Source organism: Anoplolepis gracilipes, chromosome 11 (assembly GCF_047496725.1).
Source record: "Anoplolepis gracilipes chromosome 11, ASM4749672v1, whole genome shotgun sequence".
Lineage (NCBI taxonomy): Eukaryota > Metazoa > Arthropoda > Insecta > Hymenoptera > Formicidae > Anoplolepis > Anoplolepis gracilipes.
In genome coordinates this window covers 7630364-7652136 of record NC_132980.1, presented here as the reverse complement: position 1 = coordinate 7652136, position 21773 = coordinate 7630364, and the positions used below count along the sequence as shown (strand labels likewise).

The following is a 21773-nucleotide window of genomic DNA, read 5'->3' as shown; positions in this document are numbered from 1 at the left end:
TATAATAATATTATGATAATTATAAAAATAAAAATAAATATAATTAATATATTTAAATCTCAAATTAAAATTTCACATTAAGCTTTCGTTATCTATTATTTATTTCCGTTTCTAAAATTTAAACCATAAAGAGAACATTTCATCTTCAACGTTTTATAACTCGGGAATTATGTCTTAAAACATTTAAAGCCCCACGCACAATAGAGAAAATATTAGCAATAGAAGTTAAATATTAAATATTAGGAGATATATATATATATATCTCTCTCTCTTATTCATAATATCTAATTCTTAGTATTTTCTCTATTGGGCGTTGGGCATAACTGAAATCAACTCTGAATTTTACGAGATAATGCTAAGAAGAAATTATAGCTAGCATATTATGTATTCGCTTCCCGCGAATTCGGGAGTACTAACAAATATATTTATGAATATAGGTTCATGTCGTTATGTTTGTAAACAACGAGACGCTTCGCACGATTGAGAAATATATGCTATTTTGGTTTTGTTCCATAGTAAAGTACTTAAATTGACACACATGTATACGTTACTCACCACAGAGTTATCTCGAGAAACTGCTTCCCGGAACCTGCTACAGCCTGCGCCTCTTGGTTTAATCCGAGGGACGCCTCTATCACAGACTTTCCACTTTTTCGTTAACCGTTCAACACGCGCGCACGAAACCCGACCGAAAAACCGACACACTCGATATGAATCACGGTGAGAGAATCTTTCCGCGAAAGTCGCGCGAGGCACAATGAACACGATTGTCACAAACAGAGTGCGTGTAATCACGCTCGCGGTCGACGATACCGGCAGTTTTTAGTTCGAATTTCCGCGAAAACTTCCCGACACGGGCCAGAGTCCGAGTGCCATCCCGAATCGCCGAACGATCCGTCGAAACTGCGTCGGAAATCTCGACGCCAGCGCACTTCTCGATATTATGAGCGGGACGGGAGGGGAAGGGAGGAAGGAAGAGAGGGCGCGAGCTTGAGAATTTTCAAACCAACTTGCCGATCGCAAAAACGACAGGTGGCGTTTGACGAGGGTTTACCATGGCACGCGCTCCTTTCGTTGTATATTGTAAATACGACGAGACCGCTGGACGAGATGCCGCAAAATCAAAATATCCACACATATCCAGTAATGTTTTGAGGCTCGGGTCACATTGCTCCTGTGCGACGCACACGCTCGTCGACTCGTTCGGCTGGCGCGCGATTATGTACAGTCAATACCGAAACTCGCGACGAGCGTAATCCTTTTCGTGAAAACGCGACCCTCGATGTCCCGTGGCAGACGAGCTTATTCGGGCGACGATCGTCAGCACTGTTCCCCGCCGAAGGTGAAGCTCTTCTCCGTGGGTGTGATGCGCGCGAAAATGTCGCGGACGCTCGATGACTTCTTTCTGCGGTAACGTTCACACCGATGCGGTCGACATCATCACTGATCACCGACGAATCGTCTCGTCGCGGTCGACTCGTTTCATCGCCGACGATCGTCCGCTCGCGGACACACGTTTATCGCGAACTGCCGGCATGACGGGACACGCGCGCGTGTCGTGCGAGCCGACGGTAAATATACACACGAAAAACGTCCTCTGACCGTCGTCGGCGCGCCCGTACTGCCGTATACGGGACGGCACGGGGTGACACGACGGGTGGGCGACGGGCGACGATGTGCGACGACGTGCGACGATGACGCGCGAACGGAGCCGTTGGTGGCCGACTGTCGCCGACGAACGGGCGGGTAGCGCTTGCTCGCACGGCGCTCCACTCGGTTCCGTGCGATCAGCTGATCGCGCCACGCGCGCTCTGCTATGATAGCTTGACAACGTCAACGGTTGATTTCGGCTGCACCATCAACAGGATTACACAGGCGGCGATTCATTCGCGGCGTACATTCGCACGCTGTTCATTATCTGTGCACACGTATGTCGCACGCAACCTATATTCGTACGCGTACACGCATGTCCGCGACGCAGCTTTTTAATACGTATATCGCGCACGTGCGACACCGCTCAGCAGTATCAGGTAGCAATCTCTCGTATGTGCGCACGCACGTGACAGACGCTTCGTGCGCTGGATGTCCATCAACCCGCGCGACGAAGATAACACGTGTCGTACAAAGATTTTTCACGTAGAGTTGCTTGCTTTCTTTTTTTTCTTTTCTTTTTTAGAACCAGCGGAAGGTAGCCAGCGTCAGGCAAGAAAATGAAATAGAAAATGACGAGAGGGCTGACAGACACAAAAAAAAAAAAAACAAAAAAAAAAAAAAAAAAAGAGAGCGGCAGAAAGAAAAGGAGTAAAAGAAGGAGAGAAAAAAAAAGAGACGAGCTATTGTTATAACTGGCCTAAACACCTAGACGCGACTCATCACACGGCTTGCAAACGGCGAGCGACGGTCGAGCGTGACAGGAAGGAAAATCACGAGGCGAGCGTGGTGATGGCGCGAGCGACAACGTAGGCCATCCGTTCGTGTCGGCAGCCGGGCGTGCACTGCCTTCTCGAGCCGTTGGCTGGTTCTCCATCCTCGACTCCGGCTGGCTGGCATGCTCGCTCGCTCGCTCGCTCGCAGCCTCCGCGCGTCGACCAGAGTAATCGTGATGACGGGGACCGGCTTAATGATATCCTTGCAATAGAAGAATGGACAATCGATTAAAAGAAATATTTATTGGAATCAACTACTTTTCGAGAAGGTAATGAAAAGAAGGATGAAGAGGAAACAAAAGTCAATTAACTCGTTTTTTTTGTCTTCTTTCAAAATCTGTACTCAGAATCAGTTGTACTTCAGGTAACATTAATTAACGCTGGATCAATTCAATTGCTGTTCATTTTTTATTGCTTCCTTATAATCTATCATATAATATACTCGATTTGTGTAGGATAAAGATAAATACATCTAAACTAATTAATATTACATACAAATTAAATTATAACTTCTTTATTTGATTAATAATAAAATGGCAATATAATTAGCATTTATTTTGTTTTGTAATATAATTTAACACTAAAATATGAAGTGCATAGTGTTTCTAGTGTAACAATAAAATAATATATGATGAAATTTAAATTAAATTAAAACGTGAATAAATGAAGATTAAAAGTATAAAAGAAATTATTCATTTTGCAATTTATAAATTAATAATAAATGAATTTTAAAATAATATAAATTTATTATATATTTATTTATTATATATATTATAAATTACTTTAAAATTCTGTAAATTATGAATATTAATTTTTAAATTCAAGATGAATAAACTATATGTAGTATACGTATTGATTTACGTCGAGTATAAAGCTTTTGTCGATAATGTCGATAATGTAATGTAAATGATAATGTAAATGAAGATATCGAGAATATAACTTTTTTATAGAAAAAAAATAAGAATTATAATAAAGTATTTAACAAATCATTCAAATCGATTTTTAAATCGTTTTGAATGACTTGTTAAATTCTTTATTATAATTTTTATTTTTCTTTGTTATCTTACAAAATATATTATACAAATATAATGTATTATATTTATTTAATAGAGATTTTTAGACGCATTGCGGCATCTTTACGAAAGTATCATTATGATTTTATTTGCTTTGGCATCTGTTCTATAAAAGTTTTCGCAGTCGGCGCGAATTTGTTGGCTAAAAAGTTTAAACTTTTCAATTAAAATCCTTTTGAATGTAGGTGATTATCTTGATTCATTGCCCATCTTTCGATTTACGCGAGAAAATTAAACGAAACGATAGCGTGATTCGTGACGTTTTCTTTTCCATTTTTATTTTAATCGCATGAAATGATGTGTAATATACTACATCAGAATTAAACTATTTCAGAATAATATAAAATTATTGTTTATATAATACTAACTTAAAAAGAAATACATTCACTACTAACAGACAAATTATTCAAGTCGCAGCTTACAATTAGTCGATTCCCTCTCTCGAATCATATTATAAATAAGATAAAAAGACAGAGAAGATCTGATTAAATCATTGTTCACGTTAAACGACATTGGTGAAACTCCGTGAGTATATGATATGTACTGCTTGGAACATAAAGACGATTATACAAAGCAGCGTAAGAGGTCGAACAGAGAGAATCGTTGATCGCAAGACAGAGAATCTGCCGATGAATGGCCGCAGGCCGCGGATGTGGGTGTTGCTATTCGAATACTTCAGAGTGAGATCAATCCTGGATTTCTTTTCTTTTTCTATACGATGTGTGACCGAGATGTAGACGAATCAATGGCCACGCCTTTGGGAAACGGACGCTGCGCCGTTGCCAGTCGAAGACAAAGACGCCCACGTGTGAATTGTATCTCCCTCGTGATCCGAAAAATCCTTTAGGAAACTATCTCCGATAATTGTCGTACCGAGAAACTAAGTATGACCGACTAAGTATCATCGTATTCCATTCCTCTCTTGTTCTCTTTCGCGAGAAATATGTATTGTTAGTCATCGCGTGGCCTATGAATTTTTTCAGATAATTTTCTCGATATTATATTTCTCAATTCGCGATATTATTATTTAAATATTATATTCATCAGAATATGTAATCAAAATAATGTCACATGTGTAAATTATATAAAAATTACGTACATCTAGAATTCAAAGATCTGAAAGTATCAAGTTTATCAAGTTTACCAAAAGTTTAGCAGATGCCAGGTTTTTCGAAATTCAGGTTCAGCTTCAAAAATCCAAAATATCAGTATGAATAGAAGTGCCAGCGTTTATTTTTTGCAGAACAACGGTCCGCAACGCGTGACTCCATTACATGTGTGAGAATGTCTATAAACTAGGTTGTCGTGCAAAGTGCATTATGCGCGAAAGAGGATTGCCTGGAGCGAAATACAAATCGTGATACATGAGTCATCAATTTGTGAGTGGACCGAATGTAATAAATAAGTGAGGGAATTTTTGCACCATTTTCGCAAATCTCAGCCTTGTTGTTCGCGCGTGATGAGAGAAAGAGAGTGATCGATCGGCGCTGAAATTACCATAAATGTTCGAATCACGTAACTGCCAACGTTAAACGATTCGAAAACATTCGTGAAAATTTAGGTTTTTCATAAATGCACACATAACTTCTTATTTATTAAACTTGAGATTTTCTTTGAGCATGGAATTGACACGCTATTTCCGTTTTTAGATATGGATGTACATCTATTTTTAGACATGTGGTAAAAAAGATAAAATCAATATAAAAAAAAAAATAAATTTAAAAAAATAAATATTTAATTCTAGCTATTTTTTTATCTTTTTGTTAATATTCTGTTACAGACATATGAATGTGTAAATTTGTCATTTGCTACTTCGAACGTTAGAATTGATTAGTGAGAAGCAATAATCAATTTGTAGAACGAAATATACAGCATTATATATATATTGTGCGTGTGTATATATTAAATTTTCCTTTGTGCATTTGAAATTTAGACAGTATAATAAAAAATGAGTATATATAATAAAAAAAAATATAGAAACAATATTTTTTAAAAACTATACAATACCGTACATAATAACTGTATAACAAGAATTTTACAAATGTTTACGTTAATAAAAATAAATACAGTGTTTATAAAATAATATTATAAAATATTATATAACATTTGTGGAGGTTTATTCATAAGGTATTATAGCATGAATTTTATTCTTATGCTGCCATCTAGCCTTTCTCTGCTGAGAAGACTGCATAATTCCTACATGTAATAAGCAGATTTTAATCTGCACTATAGTTGCTTATCAAATGATAAATATTCAAATCTTGCCATTGTCAATTATTAACTACTTTTTTCATTATTATCTTGATAGCATAAATTCATAAAGACAATATATTATCAATTTAAACCCTCAATTATTTGAAACAAACGTGTTTCGTATTATTAACAAATTACTGTGTTTTATTTAAAAAAATATAAAAAACGATAATGCTTACTAAGGTCATTATGTCATTGTAACATGCAAAAGTTAAAATAATATATGTTACATAAAATCTTAATATTTTGTTTCAGAAAATTTTTTTTAAATATCCTTTTGGAAGATTTTATTATTATAAATCAACTTTGATCTTTGGAGCAAAAAATGCAACTAAATATTCAAATTTTATAGCTTGAAACGTTCTTAACATTGATAATATATATTTAGCCAACATTGCTAATAATCATTACGAATAGTCGGTAATTTATTAGCAGCAGGTATATTATACATTGTTACCTGACAATATTCTGCTATTATATCTATCACCATAAAAAATATACATTATGGTTTATATACATAGTAGTATTATTTTCAGTTTTGGATTTTTATATTTTATTGTTAACTACATTCTCTTTCACAATATACATTACCATTCACCATGTATCGCTAAATGGTATATAATGCGCACTCTGAAGGCAACTTGCTAAGCTTCATGTATCTGAATAGTGTGAATATACAATGATAATATAAATATAATTTAATAAAATTAAATAACTAGTATCAAGGCTCTTTATGTAAATAAGATTAAATTAAAAACAATAAAGGCAGTAGAGAGCAAAATATACATCGTATAACGGAGTTAGGTAATAAATTAGAGTAATTAGAACTATAAATATAATAGAATATTTAATGTCGTGACAAAATTAATATATTAACAATGAACGAAATCTACGCATGTGTAGTGAATTAGTAGTATACAAAAAACCAACGTAGTATACAAAATTAACTGTAATTGCGACGCCTCATATGTTGGTCAAACATCCCGAATGTTAAAAACTAGTTTCTGAACATAAACGACATATCAATAAAAATACTAATAATAACTCTGTAATTACGAATCAATGCCTTTATTGTTTTTAATTTAATCTTAATAAAATTATTATTTTAATGTTGAAAAGTGTTTTTATTTAAAAATAATTTTAATTATTAAAGAAAAGCTAATTATATGAACATTTAAACAATCTTTTCTCAATATATTATTTATTTTTAACTAATAATGAAATTAATTAATAATACATTTAATATATTTAATTAATAATAATTTTATACGTATTGTTAAAACAAATCAAAAATAAAAATGAATCATAAAAATATGCCTCAGAAAGAATAATTTAAATAAGAACTTTATATATTCGAATACAAGAGTTTTATTTGAGTTTACATAAATCTTCAGGTTCTCTGCATATTTTTTTCTTTCGAATTGCGTGCAATTGTACACTCAGAATATACCTACCATGTTTGGTTTTCTACTCAAACTATTAAAAACGAAATTAATGTGTACTTCATGTACTTAGAAAATACGTATACATAAGTAAATAATATTTATTATTTTTATATTAATCATTTAGTAATATTTATAGTAATATTTTATCGTAAACATTTTAAAAAATTTTCTCAAATATACCCGCATATATTTTAAAGGAGAGAAAAAAATCAAGAAAAAAGAATAAATCTCAATTATCTCATCTGCATGCAGATTTAATTTAAACACTGCTTATTTTTTCACAAACATTACAACGGTAGTTTCATATTCTCACCGTGTCAGAGAATGTATTATTAATTGTGCATATTGCAATATAGCATAATGTGTTGTTGATTGTAAAGCTATTGTAAAGACAGCATTTGCGTAGCATAAATTGGTTATGACATAAATGGTAATTCAATGGTAATAATGTTTTCCAAAGTCAATGAAATTCTTACCTCTGTCATCTTGCATGTTTTGTAAAAATACTTTATCAGAAAACACTGAAAGGTGATTTTATGAAAAGAGAAGATCATAAAAATATTTAGGTAAGAATTTTCTTTTAGTTTATATTTTATATATTATGGATAATTTTCTTCTTTTAATCAAAAGTAGTTTAAAGATATTTTGTTATTATGACAGCTTATATCAATGCTCCAATCAGTCAATGATCTAATTAGTATACAAAAACGTAACGTATATAACATTTTTGTAATATTCGTAGAATTATTAAGCAAATGATTGCAAAATATTGTAAATTTTATGCATCATAGTTTTAAAAATAACTTTGAAGTCTCACGAATTAATCCATTAAATACAAAGCAACAGTATTATCCCATCAATGTTATATAATTTTCCACCCAACAATGTAACTGTTACGTACATGACATATGTTAGATTGTTGAGTTGAGTTATATTATTGAATAAAAAATTATAACATTAATGTTAAGTTATTGTTGCTTTACTGAGAATATATGTACGAAATCTAGAAATATAATATAATATATATATATTTTTATATTGTATAGTCTCTCTGTTATATATAATATTTAAAAAAATAGCATAATTTTCTGTATACTTAAATATTATAAACATACTAATAAAAAAAAAATTATAAGTTAGAGATTAAAGTCGCTAGTATTTAATTATAAACAACGGGTTAAAACGACCTGACTAGCCAAAATTATTCAATTTATTCACACGACGTTTCGACCATATGATTGTGGTCCTTTTCAAGTATAAACGTAAATTAAGAAAGAGAAGAAAGAATCCAATGGGACATGTTTAAAAGTAGAACTTAATTGTGGAACAATTAAATATGTTACTTAGTTAAAATCAACGGTTATTAAACTTGAGATAAACACAAACAACGAGACACGTCATGTCAGCATGAGTTTTTAAATGAAACTGTTTAAAAAATGTTATATATAATATATATATATATATATATATATATATAATAATATATATAATATATATATATTATAATAATAAATAATAATAATATATAATAAAAAAAAAATGTTGATATCATCGCTTCACGAGAGAGAATGCTAAACTTCGTAGAAAGTTAAGATGATGCATTAATTTACTATACCTTAATATTATATAATTTACATTATTTGATTGTTATTGAATTTTGATTATTCAATATAAATTTTTTTATACGAAAAAATCTAAGAAATACAAAGAAAAAGAAATATCGTAATTATCGTTCAAGATATACTCAGCATAATTCGCAAACTTTTTGCATTTTCATTGAATTATATAAATTGTAAGTTAATTGATTCGACATCACTCTGTTACTTAACACCGTAATTTCATGAACCTATGACATCATTTTATAAAAAGGTAAAGTGACAATGAAAATTTTCTGTAAGAAAGAGAATATGATAATTAATGTTATAAATATGCATTTGCCTAAATTAAAAGTATTTAGTTTTAATTTAATATTACATAACGTAATATTAAACAGAAGTCTATCCTGATTACGCTGTCAACGTATATGTGCATATACAATTTACTTGCATCTAATAGCGTTTATCTAAGAGCGTTTTTCTCTTTCTGCTTTTGTTTGTATTGCATATAATATGTGCTAATTATAGACATTAAGTTTCTAAATGAGCAACGAGTATTAATACTTACACTTAAATAAATACAAAATTATTGCAATCGATATCAAGTATGTCATTAAAAAAGAAAAAATATTACAGTTAAATAACATAACATTATAATGTTTAACAAAATAATAGCTTAACATTATTTATGTAAAAATTCATTAAAAGTTTATAGACATTCTTATAAAACTTTTATCGATTCGTTAAGTGTTCATTGTATCAATTTGCATTTTTAAACTTTAATAGAAAAACAATATGAAGGACGTTTCGTCTTAGGTACATAATTAATGGTTACATACGCAAGACTAAAAAAAGGAATGCGTGTGTATTTGCGTCTATCAATTTTTTTTCGAAGAATGTAGTGTGTAAGGTCAATGTAAAAGACGTAAAGACATACATATATTTGTAACCATTCCATTCTTCTTTTATTACTTACAATTTTTTAGCCTTTAAAATTTTATCTTAACAAAAACGAAAATAACTTTAACAAATCAAAATAATGATATTATGCGAATTATTAAGCTTAAAATGCCCCATACTAGCAAAATCGAGAGAACGGTTATTATTGTATAATGAGCAATTTTCAGCCTGGAAAAAATAAAACTCATTATACGTTTTGCAAGATAAAAGTTATAATAAAAATTCGCATTATCTATACGCAGAATACTCACTTTCTATATTTCTTTCGTCCTTTTTCTAGAGTCTCCATCGGATCTTTAAGTAGGTATACACGCATGCCAGGAATCATATGTTTAAGATATGATTCCCAGTCTAAATTATCTATGTTAAAATCAAAAATTTCACGATCAGCTAGATTCGTGCGTTCCCAGAGTTGTACAACGGCGTCGTTGCAGAATTGCCATTGTTGTGATGAAAAGTACGATATTGCGGAGTTAAACTTGTTTATCTTCTCATAAGTCTTTCGTAGCCTGTAAAATGTGACATCTGTATTTTTTGCAAGAATTTTTTATTATTCAAAGATTTATTATCCATAGATGAAATCAATGATATTCTTACGTAGGTGTTTGACCAAGAAGAAAGAGCAGACTATCGATTATGATAGCAGGTATCATGTGTAGAAATATTACACAGATATCATGCATAAATTTGTATCTGTTTAGCACAAGCATATAATACCATACAGCGTGCGTGCTCACTACTTGCATGCCATAAACCTTATTCAAATTCAGAAATCTGTCCCAAGTAATGGGATTTTGGCATATTGACACATAGTTATAAATTGGCACTCTCTCGGTTTCCGGTATCTCTGAATTCGCATTTTCGATGCTCAGTAGTTTATTTCTATAATGAAAAATATACATTACAAAATAATAAAATAAAGTATTAAAGTAAAACCATTTCGTTGACATATTTTTGTAGATAATTTTTTATACATTATTTATAGATAATTTTTAATTTGTAGATTTTTGTAATCAAAATGTCAACGAAATAGTTCTACTTAAACTTGAATAAATACAAAATCACAATAATCGATATCAAGTATGTCCTTAGAAAAGAAAAATATGTCGTTAAAAAAGAAAAAAACATTACAATTTATTATACACACACACATATATATATATATATATAAAGCTTATATAATTCTATTGCTTTCTATTGCTATTACAGATACATATGATACAAATTAATTTTACATATAAAATATTTAAAAAAATGTACTTATAATAATATAAACTCACTTTCTTTTGGCAATGTCCCAACTCGCGACGATTAAGTGAGAAATAACGTAATCGGCAGGTACTAATTCTGCTATATATTCAGGTGGGCAGTGCAAAGTACGTAATAAACCTATGGCAGCGCCCATGACGACACCCACCGCTCCATATACATTATTAATCCACCCAGGCATTGGTTCTTTTGCCGTTGATATTATAATCGACGGGCGTACGATGCAGCTCGGAATTCCAATACTAAATTGCCGCACAGTATCTTCAGCAATTGCTTTTGTATAGGCGTATGTATTCGGCCAGTTACCTATTAATCTGCACACGCATGCACATTTAATCAATAAATAAAGATTATAAAAAATATATATTTATTGCAATCTTATATCAATCGAATACAAATTGCGAACGAAAAAGAATCGTAATTTTCCTTTATTTTCTCATTTAAGCATTTTGCCAAAAGCTCTACTTTTTATATCTCTAAGTGTGAAACTATTTAAGGTACAAAATAAGAACAATTCAATTAATATTTAAATTGATATTATCGTGTGAAATTCTTAGGAGTTTATAAATATAAGAAAAATTGAAATCGAAAAGAGAAGCAAAATTTCGAGAATATTAATAATATACATTTTTAAATATATATTAGGAAGTATAGTACATAAGAGAAAAAAAGAGAGAGAAAAAGAAAAGAAACAGAAAAAAGAATTAGGGACAAATTCTACGCGCGTTGTTATGATCTAGTAAATATAATGTTATAAAATATTTTTGTTGAGTATAAACATATTAAATGAAACATTTAACTTAATTTTCTTAAGTTTTTAATTTTTTAAATAGGAGACACTTACGCTGGCGTTAATTTTTCCAACTGTTCATCATTCAAAATATCAAGTAATGTTAAAATTTTCTCCGTTTCAATAGGTGGAGAATAAAACTTTTCTTCAATGAATTTGTGTACGCATTGAGAAAATGCAGTAGATATATAAATGAATGCCTGAAAAGTAATTGTGTAATCTATAAAGTCGCATTTTTGAAGTTATAAAAATGAATCTCAAATAAAATCAAATTTTTATATACTTTTAAATCTGGCATTTCTTTTGCGAGGAGAAGAAATTCTTTTGTTCCTCTAACATTTATATTGACTGCTTGTCGAATGGATTCGTTAAATCGTACAGTCGCTGCTCCGTGGAAAATTATATTTGTATCTAAAATACGTTTTCGATTTTCTGGTGACAATCCGAGATCTAATCTGCTTATATCAGTTTCTATCAATATTACTTTGGTATTAAAATTGGGCTTCTCTTTTTTTAGTTTGTCATAAACCTAAAAATCCAAAATATATTGTAGAAAAAAATCACACATAGTGTATATATATATATATATATATATATATATATATATATCTTTCATTTAATTATAAATATTTTTTTATATTATTACAGGGCTGTTGAAGTGCTCTTCAAATCGCTGTTCTGGTGATTTTTCTTTCTTTGCCCTCATTAATACATACATCTTCTCAATATTTGGGCAGCATCTATGGATGTTTTATTTATTTTTAATAAATTTTGGCAAGTATCTATATATATATCACGCGATTTACGATTATATTTTTATCTTGTTAATATCTTAACGGTTATATTATATTAAACATTATATTAGAATTCTATCATTAAAAAATTTATATTGTAGAAAAAATATAAATTTATAAGTCCAGTTTTAATTTGCTAAAAATAGAATGTAGTGTAATTTAGCGATAGAGATTATGTGATTCTAATAACGCTTTATTTATTATAAAAGAAAAATTATTGAAATGCCTCAAAGAATTATTTCATGTTACATACGTCTAAACTATTTTGTACATCATTTTTATATTACATTAAAAATTTTCATATCAAAAAGAGAATACTTACCGCAATAATTTTTCTATTAAAAGTATACCAAGAAAACCGGAAGCACCTGTTATAAGGACCTTACAACCCGCGAAGAATTCAGGGATTTCACTTTGATAAGGAGTAGTGTCGGGTAAATCCGACATATTCAACATTTCCTCAACATAGGTTCTTTTTTTTGCCATCTTGTTCTGCGTAACAAAAGTTTTTATCAATTTTTACAAGTCTAACTCTTACGAAATCAGAATAAAAATTCACAATTTTGAATAAGTGGCACGATATTTGATCACTATTTTAACGATGTGATATAACTGATGACTTATGTAATTTTCTATCAATTTTAATTTTCACAATGTATAGGTAAACTATTTCTAGAATGTTCCTTAAGATATATAGAATGCTTTTCCTCGAAATATAGCTATAAAGAATCAACATTAGCAATTACAATACAGTAACGACAAACGATATCGTGGTAGATACAACGACAATCACGTTTCTACTGAGTAAGAAAAGAAAAAGCGGGAGTATAAAAAGGTAATTGAAAGCCAAAAGAAGGGGAACATTAATTCTTTAACATTGAATAAATGTATATTGAATGCAAGAGAAGGGAATACTTATTTAAGAGAAAGAGAGCAAGATAATTACATTAGCTATCGTATTTTAATGATTCCTATGACTAAGCAAAAGGACCTTATCCATACACGTGCATATATATCTTATGTTTTGTATTTTTTAATTTAAAATACTATTTATAATTTAGTTAAAAACTTTTTTTTATGTATTTATATCTTATTATAAACCAATAAATTATTTGGTTTATTTTAATGTAATTTTTACGTTAATTTAACTTATTTTAATGTATAATAATTTTTTAAAAAATTTTTAATAATAAATTTATATATATATGCGCAATTACATTAAAAGAAATCATTCTTAAAAATAAAATGTAAGTATACAAATTACCACATATATATATATATATATATATAATGCAAAAAATCTAATAAATTCGAAATTTATTCGGAATATAAAATAAATACAAAATTAATTCATTTTGAATTAATTTTGTATTTATTTTATATTCCGAATAAATTTCGAATTTATTAGATTTTTTGCATTATATATATATATATAATTCAAATAGTTAAAATAGTGATCAAATATCGTGCTACTTATTCAAAATTGTGAATTTTTATTCTGATTTCGTAAGAGTTAGACTTGTAAAAATTGATAAAAACTTTGGTGATAATTTGTATAAAATGACTGATAAATATTTGCAAGAAATGAAGACGTATAAAAATTAATTCTTTATACAAAAAATATTTAATACGAAAGAAGATATGATAAAAATGATTTTGTTTGTAAGTGGAAGGCTTAGAGAAATCAAATCAGAGACAAGGTCCATCTTTTTTTTTTAATGAAACTATCTTAACTTTTTAATGAAATTCATTCCTTACAATATTTTGTGTAAAAAGTTAATGATGAAAAGGCTATAATGATCAAAAAATTAATAGTCTAAGAGATATTTTATGCTGTTTATACTTTATTTCACAAAATTTTAGATAAATTATGAAATATCTTGTAAATTCATTTTTCGATTATCTTGCCTCAATATTTTTATGCACAGAATAATGAGAGGAATTAATTGATGTAAGGAAAACATATAGTTATTTTAAAGAAAAAAATATGTAACTGCAGATTTATCCTTTTTTTAACTTTGTAAGTCTCTGCATCTATAAATAAAAATGCTTTTCTCATACGATATTCCCTCTCTCTATTTTATATAAAAAAATGTTAAGTAATATTATAAATGTTATATAAAAAAATTTGCCTATATATATACTTGAATTTTGCAAATATTTACATTGATTATTTTATACAAATCTTCTATATACATACATGTGTAAACGTTATTTTATTATATTATACCAGAGACTTATATATACTTTTCATCGTGATTTACAAAAACATATTAAATGAAGCAATGACGTGCAATAATAAAAATATATGCGTCACATTAAATTCGGTTGACCTAACCAGTTAACTTTTATGCAATGATTTAAAGACAGACCTTTTATATAATCTCATTATTATTATTTTATTTATAAATAAAACGAATGTTTAAAGTTTGAACTCTATAAACCAATTCTTCTACAATAAATAAAAATTAGCAAACATTGATTAGCATAAATACTATGTATTCTAAAATGTTAAGTACGGCAAATAAGTTATGATGCAATTGTGTATGAATCACACGACTAAATTACAGGCTGATTGGAAATGTTTTGACTTTTAACAAGAAGCTAAACAGGATTATAAAATGAGGTCAAAAGAAATTGTAGACACAACGCGAGCGGCAGAATAAAATTATTGTATTTACAGTAACTCTGGAATATATTGCAAAGCGCACGCTACACGTACGCCATTTATTTCTTTACGTCATATGTTATTTAACGAACTGCAATTAAAAAAATCTAAAATAAATTACATTGTTTAAATAAACGTTTATATTTTATAGAAATTACGTATATCGCAATTGAACACAACTGTCGTCAATTTATTTACTCGTCATATACTATTGGGAAATACCATGCTGGTTATCTACTTCTTCATAATTGTTGACTCACACGTCAAAGTTTTTTATCTTTTCTGTGGAAATTTTTCTGCATGCTTAATAAAATTCCATTATTACTACTTATTATTATATTACTACTATACTACTATACTACTATTCTACAACATTATTATTTTTTCTCACAATTGAAAAGAAGATAATTAATTAATAATTATTGTGGTCGTAATTACTTACATTATGTAATACTTAAAATAAGTTTTGTAACTGTGTCTTTTTTATAAATGAATTTCTTACTATTAATGTTAAATATCTTGTAATTATCGTTTATAAACTTGTTTAGTTTGTTTTATAGTAAATTCTATATTATGTATGCATTTCAAAGATTTTTGTAAAATGTAATACTTATTATCTCATTTTCGATTATATATTTTGTATGAAATTTTGTAATATAATTTGTAATATATTTTGTAACTAAATATATATATATATATATTATGTATTGTATTTTTTACTTTATAAAATAAAATGCATTTCAAAGATTTTTGTAAAATGTAATACTTATTATCTCATTTTCGATTATATATTTTGTATGAAATTTTGTAATATAATTTGTAATATATTTTGTAACTAAATATATATATATATAATTATGTATTGTATTTTTTACTTTATAAAAGAAAATAAGCAGATCTTATCTTTTTAAGAATAAGAGAGTGGGGAGGGACCGAGAGAAAGGGAGAGCGAAAATAGACATATAGTTGTATTATGTGTACTTGATGAATTTGAGCATATCTGCTTTAAGTTGGTGTGCGGTTACACGATATACGTGCGCTCGGTATGTTCAGGTATATCAGCTTTAAACAAACACACAGATATGCAACCCACATGCTTGATTTACTCAGGCGTATCTACTTTAAACAGGCATGCGATAGAATTTTATTAGATTTTATAGTATTCTATATTCACATTATTTTCATATATTTAAAGAACGAACATAAAAATTTGTATTCGTAACATAACAAAACAATAAAAACTGCGACTTTTAATAAATTACATAAAGTGTAACTGCAAAAATACATGAATAACAAATCTTGATACACAGAGTATAGCACTATACATACTTTTAATTAAATAAATATATACTATGAAAGGATATAAATGAATGAGTTTCCTGATTTTTCGATCATTGATAAAGTATCATCCTTGTGTGTTTTATATCAGCGGCCTATGTTGTAAGCTGTTTCGAGATCATTAATGAGAGAGGGAGTTACTTGTATAGATAACACAGATTTTATGTATATTTTATCCCTACACACAAATTCTAAATTGTATGTTTTTCTAAAATTATTAAGTTTTCTAAAATTATTAAACGCCAAAAAGACAAATATTAATCCAGGCACAGTTAATTTAGTTATAATGCATAATATACATTAATAACATATATTTTAAATTGTTTTTTATCTTATCTTCAGCGAAAATTATATTGCAGTTAAAAAAATGTCATGTTAAATTATGTCATGAATAAACAGTAATAAAATGTTGGCAAGTATCTCACGAGGAAATCTGATGGCATCTGACCTCTGCAGTTCTTTAAAATTAAATAAGAATTAAATATGAAAATTGAAATAAGATAATCGAAGGAACGAGAACTCATTAAAATCTGCACAGAGGTCGCACAAATTAATCGGTTACATCAGAATGTCACTGATACATGTGCTTTGACACATTGATCGTCAATGTGACCGGATCGTCAACTTGACCATTAAATAAAGTCATAATAACATCAAGGGGAAAGACAATCAGAACGGATATTTTTAATATGTTTAATTTTTTAAATTAAAAAATAAATTAAATAAATAAATATATTAATTAATATAAGTAAATTTTTGACACCTTCTCTTATTATATAAATTATTTAATTTTATAGAATAAATATCTGTTAAAATCATTTTATTTGTCTATTCCTGAGCAAAAATGCGCATAGTTCTATTACGTTTATTATATTTGTCGATTACAAATTAAATATAAATTAAAAAATTTTTTTAAATCATGACTTATAATGTGAAGTTTATCTCTTATTATATCGAATCTATTGTACTTATCTAATATGTAAATATGTTTTAATATAATTAAAAACAAAGTATAAAAGCAAGTAAATAATCTTTCACTTAGAATCTAATTATATAATTAAATTTTATTATTATTTGCAATTTTTTCTAAATATATATATATATATCTTTTTTTTATTTATTTTCTTACAAATAATATAATAAATAATATTATACTCGATTTTTATACAATTAAAAAATTATCAGTTTGATAGTAATCAAACATTTTATCATTATAATAATGCAAAAAATCTGATAAATTCAAAATTTATTCGGAATATAAAATAAATACGAAATTGGAATTAATTCAGAAATTTATTTACATTTTCTTTTGAATGATTTTTTTTAATGTAGTCGATTTTTCTACTATTTATATATTTATAAATTTGCTTTCACTCTCTATACATACATGTCTTATATTTATTAAGTTCAAATTTTATATATTTATAAAAGAAATTAAAATTTGTAAAATACATTGTCATATTAAATTCAGTATTAAATGAATAAAAATTGTTAGTAGATTTATCGATTTTGTTTACTGGAATGTTAGATATTTTGATTATTTTCTGATTCTACATGAACATCTATTTATAAACTCATTCTTCATTTTTCCTATATGTGCTAATATATGTACATCCATTTATGTATTTTCTGATTCTTAATTTTTATTACTTTTCTATATGTGCTATCTATTTATGTGATGAAAATGAGGAAAAATATTTGATTAACCATGTAGCTTTTTCTCTTGTATTCTTACAATTAGAATGTAAGGTTGTCAAAGTTCAAAGAGTATGCAAATGTGTTAGGTGTCATTTCTCAACAGCATTATATTTACAAAAAATTAATTTACATCACAGGAAAATACTTTTTATTATAACAGATGATAAATATTCTATTGTCTTATTACTAATAATAACAGACAGGAAATATTACCTTTTATAATTTAAAACATTTTAAAATTATTTCTACATAATATTTGTTTGCTAGTTAAAAGAAAATTTGAATAAATATCTATATTCAGTATGTATTATACTGTTATATTAATATTAGTGTTGTTTATTAATTAAAATTATGGAATTTGTATATAATTTGTAATTGACAAATATAATAAACATAATAGAACTATGTGCATTTTTGCTCAGGAGACAAATAAAATGAACTTAATATATATTTATTCTATAATATTAAATAATCTTCAAAATCAAGGATTAATTTTAGAAACATCGGAAGAAGTACCTCATAGAATATTCGTAAATGGATGTACATATTAGCACATGTAGAAAAAATAAATCAGGTTAGGTAAATAGATTTTTTTCATGTAGATAAAAATAATCAGAATATCTAACAATCCAGTAAACAAAGCTGATAATTCTACTAACAATCTTTATTCATTTAATACTGGATTTAATATGACAATGTATTTTACAAATTTTAATTTCTTCTTTAATAATAATACAAATAAAATTTATAAATACATATATAAAATTTTATTAAAATTACTTCATATCTCTTTTTATAATGTAAATAATAAACAGTTAATGCACACAGCAATTCAATAATCAGTTCTATACTCTTATTTTTCACTCTAGAATTATATTTTATTTATACACATAAATTTTGCTTTGCTACACACATAATCAATTTTTTTAATAAAAATAAAAATAAAATATAATTTGTAACATTAATAATAAAATGTAACATTAAAAAATAAAATAAAAAAAATATGTAAGTAGTAGGATTATTTTATTATATGAATACTTAACTGATTCGTAATTTATGATTTAAAATATATAGGATGCATAATAAATATTAAAATATATTTAATTTTATAAATAAATATTAAAGAATAAAGAAGGCTTTTTATTAAATTTAATATTAACCTTTATATTGTGTCTATTTTGTTGTTAAAATTTGAACATTTTTGAAAATTAATGTAAAAAAGTTTTTAACAAATAATTGGTTGCCAATAATTACAAAATTTTTACCTTGTACATTTATAAATTTAATAATTATATTGAGAATCATATATGTAGAAAGAGATATTAATATGTATTATGTAAAAGTATTAAACATTACGAAAAGTAAACACACCTTTGAGAAAAAAATTCTCTTTCTTTCTCGACTTTATTGCAATCTTTCACGATGCAAAATTTTAGATATGAGTTGTCGACAAATATTTATCTATGCAAAAATGAAATTCTATAAAAAAATGTGTATATAATAGAAAGAGAAAAAAATGATGATGCTCAAAATAAAGATAAAATTTATTTTACTATTTTTTCAATCGTTTAACGATGAATGTTGCGCGAATCTAGTAGCTAGGTATACTTTCGGGAAGTTTTCTCAAGATAGGTGCTGACTGAGTTTTCTTAGAATATTCTCAGAAAAGTATCGCAAGTCATTGCAAGAGTTGCGAATACATAATAGTCAACATTAGCAAACATCATTTAGAAATTGAAAAGACCTCATTCTCTTAAAGAAAGATTGATAGATCCGACCATTATTTTTGTATTCTAATGTTCTGTTATGTCTTTTGTTGCATTTATTCCACATATTTAAATTAATCTTTTAGCAATTTGTTATTATAAACAATAATATTATCAACTTTGCCCTCTATAATTTATTTTGTTTCTTTCAAAGAAAATAAATATTACATATATTTATACATACACTGTTATATGTAATACTATATGTATTCATAATGAAAAAAATTTTGTTTTAAGAGATTAACATAAATCAAAAATAGTATACATTTCTAATGATACATAGATCAGCAAAAGAAATTAATTTCATATTCTGTAATATTACATTATAAAGATACTTCGGGTGACAGGATGACATACATTGAGCTAGATCATTGCAATTATGGTATAGACTAAGAAAAGTATAGTTGGCTGTTATCGCCTTATAAGTCAATATTTTTCAATTAAATTTCCTCAACTTATACTGAAACAATTTTTAGTTTATAATTTAACAGTTAGATATTCAATACTTAAAATACATTATAAAGCTTAAAAAATAATTCAAAGTCAATATTAATTCTCTAATAATAACTGTGAGTTCGTTTACTTCTAATTACGTGTTATTTAGTTTTTATTTCAGTTTGTAATTAGCTAGAAAGATATTGTAAGCGAAATGACAATTGAAAACAATAATAATCGAAGGTTCTAGAAGGAGAGCCTTAACAACAAGCGTGATTAGGCACTGACGTGAGTGGACTGGCAGTAGGAAGGATAGGTGAGGTGCGAGGTCCAGTGGGAATTAAAAATTATCTCATGTTTACATGTCAAAGGTTAGCATTAAATACACTGCTTTCGTGACGCCAATACGTTCGGGCAATACGAATATTTAAGAATACCATTCGGGTTAAAGAACGCGCCCACGTGATTTCAACGATATGTAAACAAGATTCTAAGCCACCTAATTAAAAGCCGAAATGTTATTGTGTATATGGATGACATTTGATAACGACGCATACTATCGAGGGGCATTTCGAGACACTTGACAAAGTTTTCCGTCTATTTGTACGAAATCTACTCGAACTGCGGTTAGACAAATGTCGATTTTTGTATGACAAAATAGAATTTTTGGGATACATTGTCTCAGAGAAGGGAATACGTGCGAGCGACCATGGGATCGTCGCGGTAAAAGAATTTCCCACTCCTAGGAACATCCGAGACGTGCAGAATTTTTTGGGCTTGTGCTGTTATTTTAGGAAATTCATTGAGAACTTCTCCATAATTGCTGGTCCATTGTATGACCTACTTAAGAAGTAAGCGATATTTAGATTCGAACAAAAACAATTAGATGCGTTTGAATTACTAAAAAGAAAATTGATCGAAGCTCCTATATTGATAATTTATAATCCGAACGATCCTACAGAATTACATTGCGATGCGAGTTCGCAGGATTTCGGTGCGGTATTGTTGCAGCGTAAAGCGGATAAACGATTTCATCCGGTTTTCTATTTTTCTAAGAGAGCTACGGAGGTAGAATCACACTATCACAGCTACGAGTTAGAGACTTTGGTTATAATATATGCGCTCAAAAGATTTCGTATTTATTTACAGGGCATTTCGTTTAAAATAGTTACTGATTGTAACGCATTAGTTATGACATTAAACAAAAAGTAATTAACCCGCGAATAGCACGGTGGACGTTCGAATTACAAAATTACGATTACA

General features: G+C 28.1%; 2 protein-coding genes across 4 annotated transcripts in view; both read right to left on the bottom strand.

Annotated features, from left to right (window-relative positions):
• The window catches only part of LOC140671410 (uncharacterized), a 296391-nt gene extending 294585 nt beyond the window's left edge, over positions 1–1806 (bottom strand). For both annotated transcript variants that reach the window (XM_072902679.1, XM_072902680.1), the window contains exon 1: positions 556–1806. The gene's annotated coding sequence lies outside the window, so the exon portion shown is untranslated. The remainder of the gene's footprint in view (positions 1–555) is intronic.
• Positions 1807–9620: 7814 nt separating this feature from the next.
• LOC140671232 (fatty acyl-CoA reductase wat) lies at positions 9621–13419 on the bottom strand. Of its 2 annotated transcripts, none has more exons than XM_072902432.1 (9): positions 13357–13382; positions 12928–13097; positions 12458–12551; positions 12095–12340; positions 11866–12011; positions 11033–11335; positions 10350–10634; positions 10004–10261; positions 9621–9920 (listed from the first exon to the last, which is right to left on the bottom strand). In XM_072902432.1, exons 2-9 carry the CDS (start codon positions 13089–13091, stop codon positions 9824–9826), a joined length of 1593 nt encoding a protein of 530 aa, XP_072758533.1. In that variant the 5' UTR covers positions 13092–13097; positions 13357–13382; the 3' UTR covers positions 9621–9823. The 2 variants fall into 2 exon arrangements, with proteins under 2 accessions (XP_072758533.1, XP_072758532.1); XM_072902431.1 differs by having other exon boundaries at positions 9622–9920; positions 13352–13419.
• Positions 13420–21773: the final 8354 nt, after the last annotated feature.

Bases quoted from the DNA above. Each gene is read 5' to 3' on its own strand.
- LOC140671232 (XM_072902431.1), bottom strand. From the start codon at position 13,091: ATGGCAAAAAAAAGAACCTATGTTGAGGAAATGTTGAATATGTCGGAT. The intron at 11,336-11,865 runs GTAAGTGTCTCC...ATGCGTGTGCAG, and splicing joins TTGGAAAAATTAACGCCAGC to ATTAATAGGTAACTGGCCGA. The intron at 10,635-11,032 runs GTGAGTTTATAT...TTTTCATTATAG, and splicing joins TGGGACATTGCCAAAAGAAA to AAATAAACTACTGAGCATCG.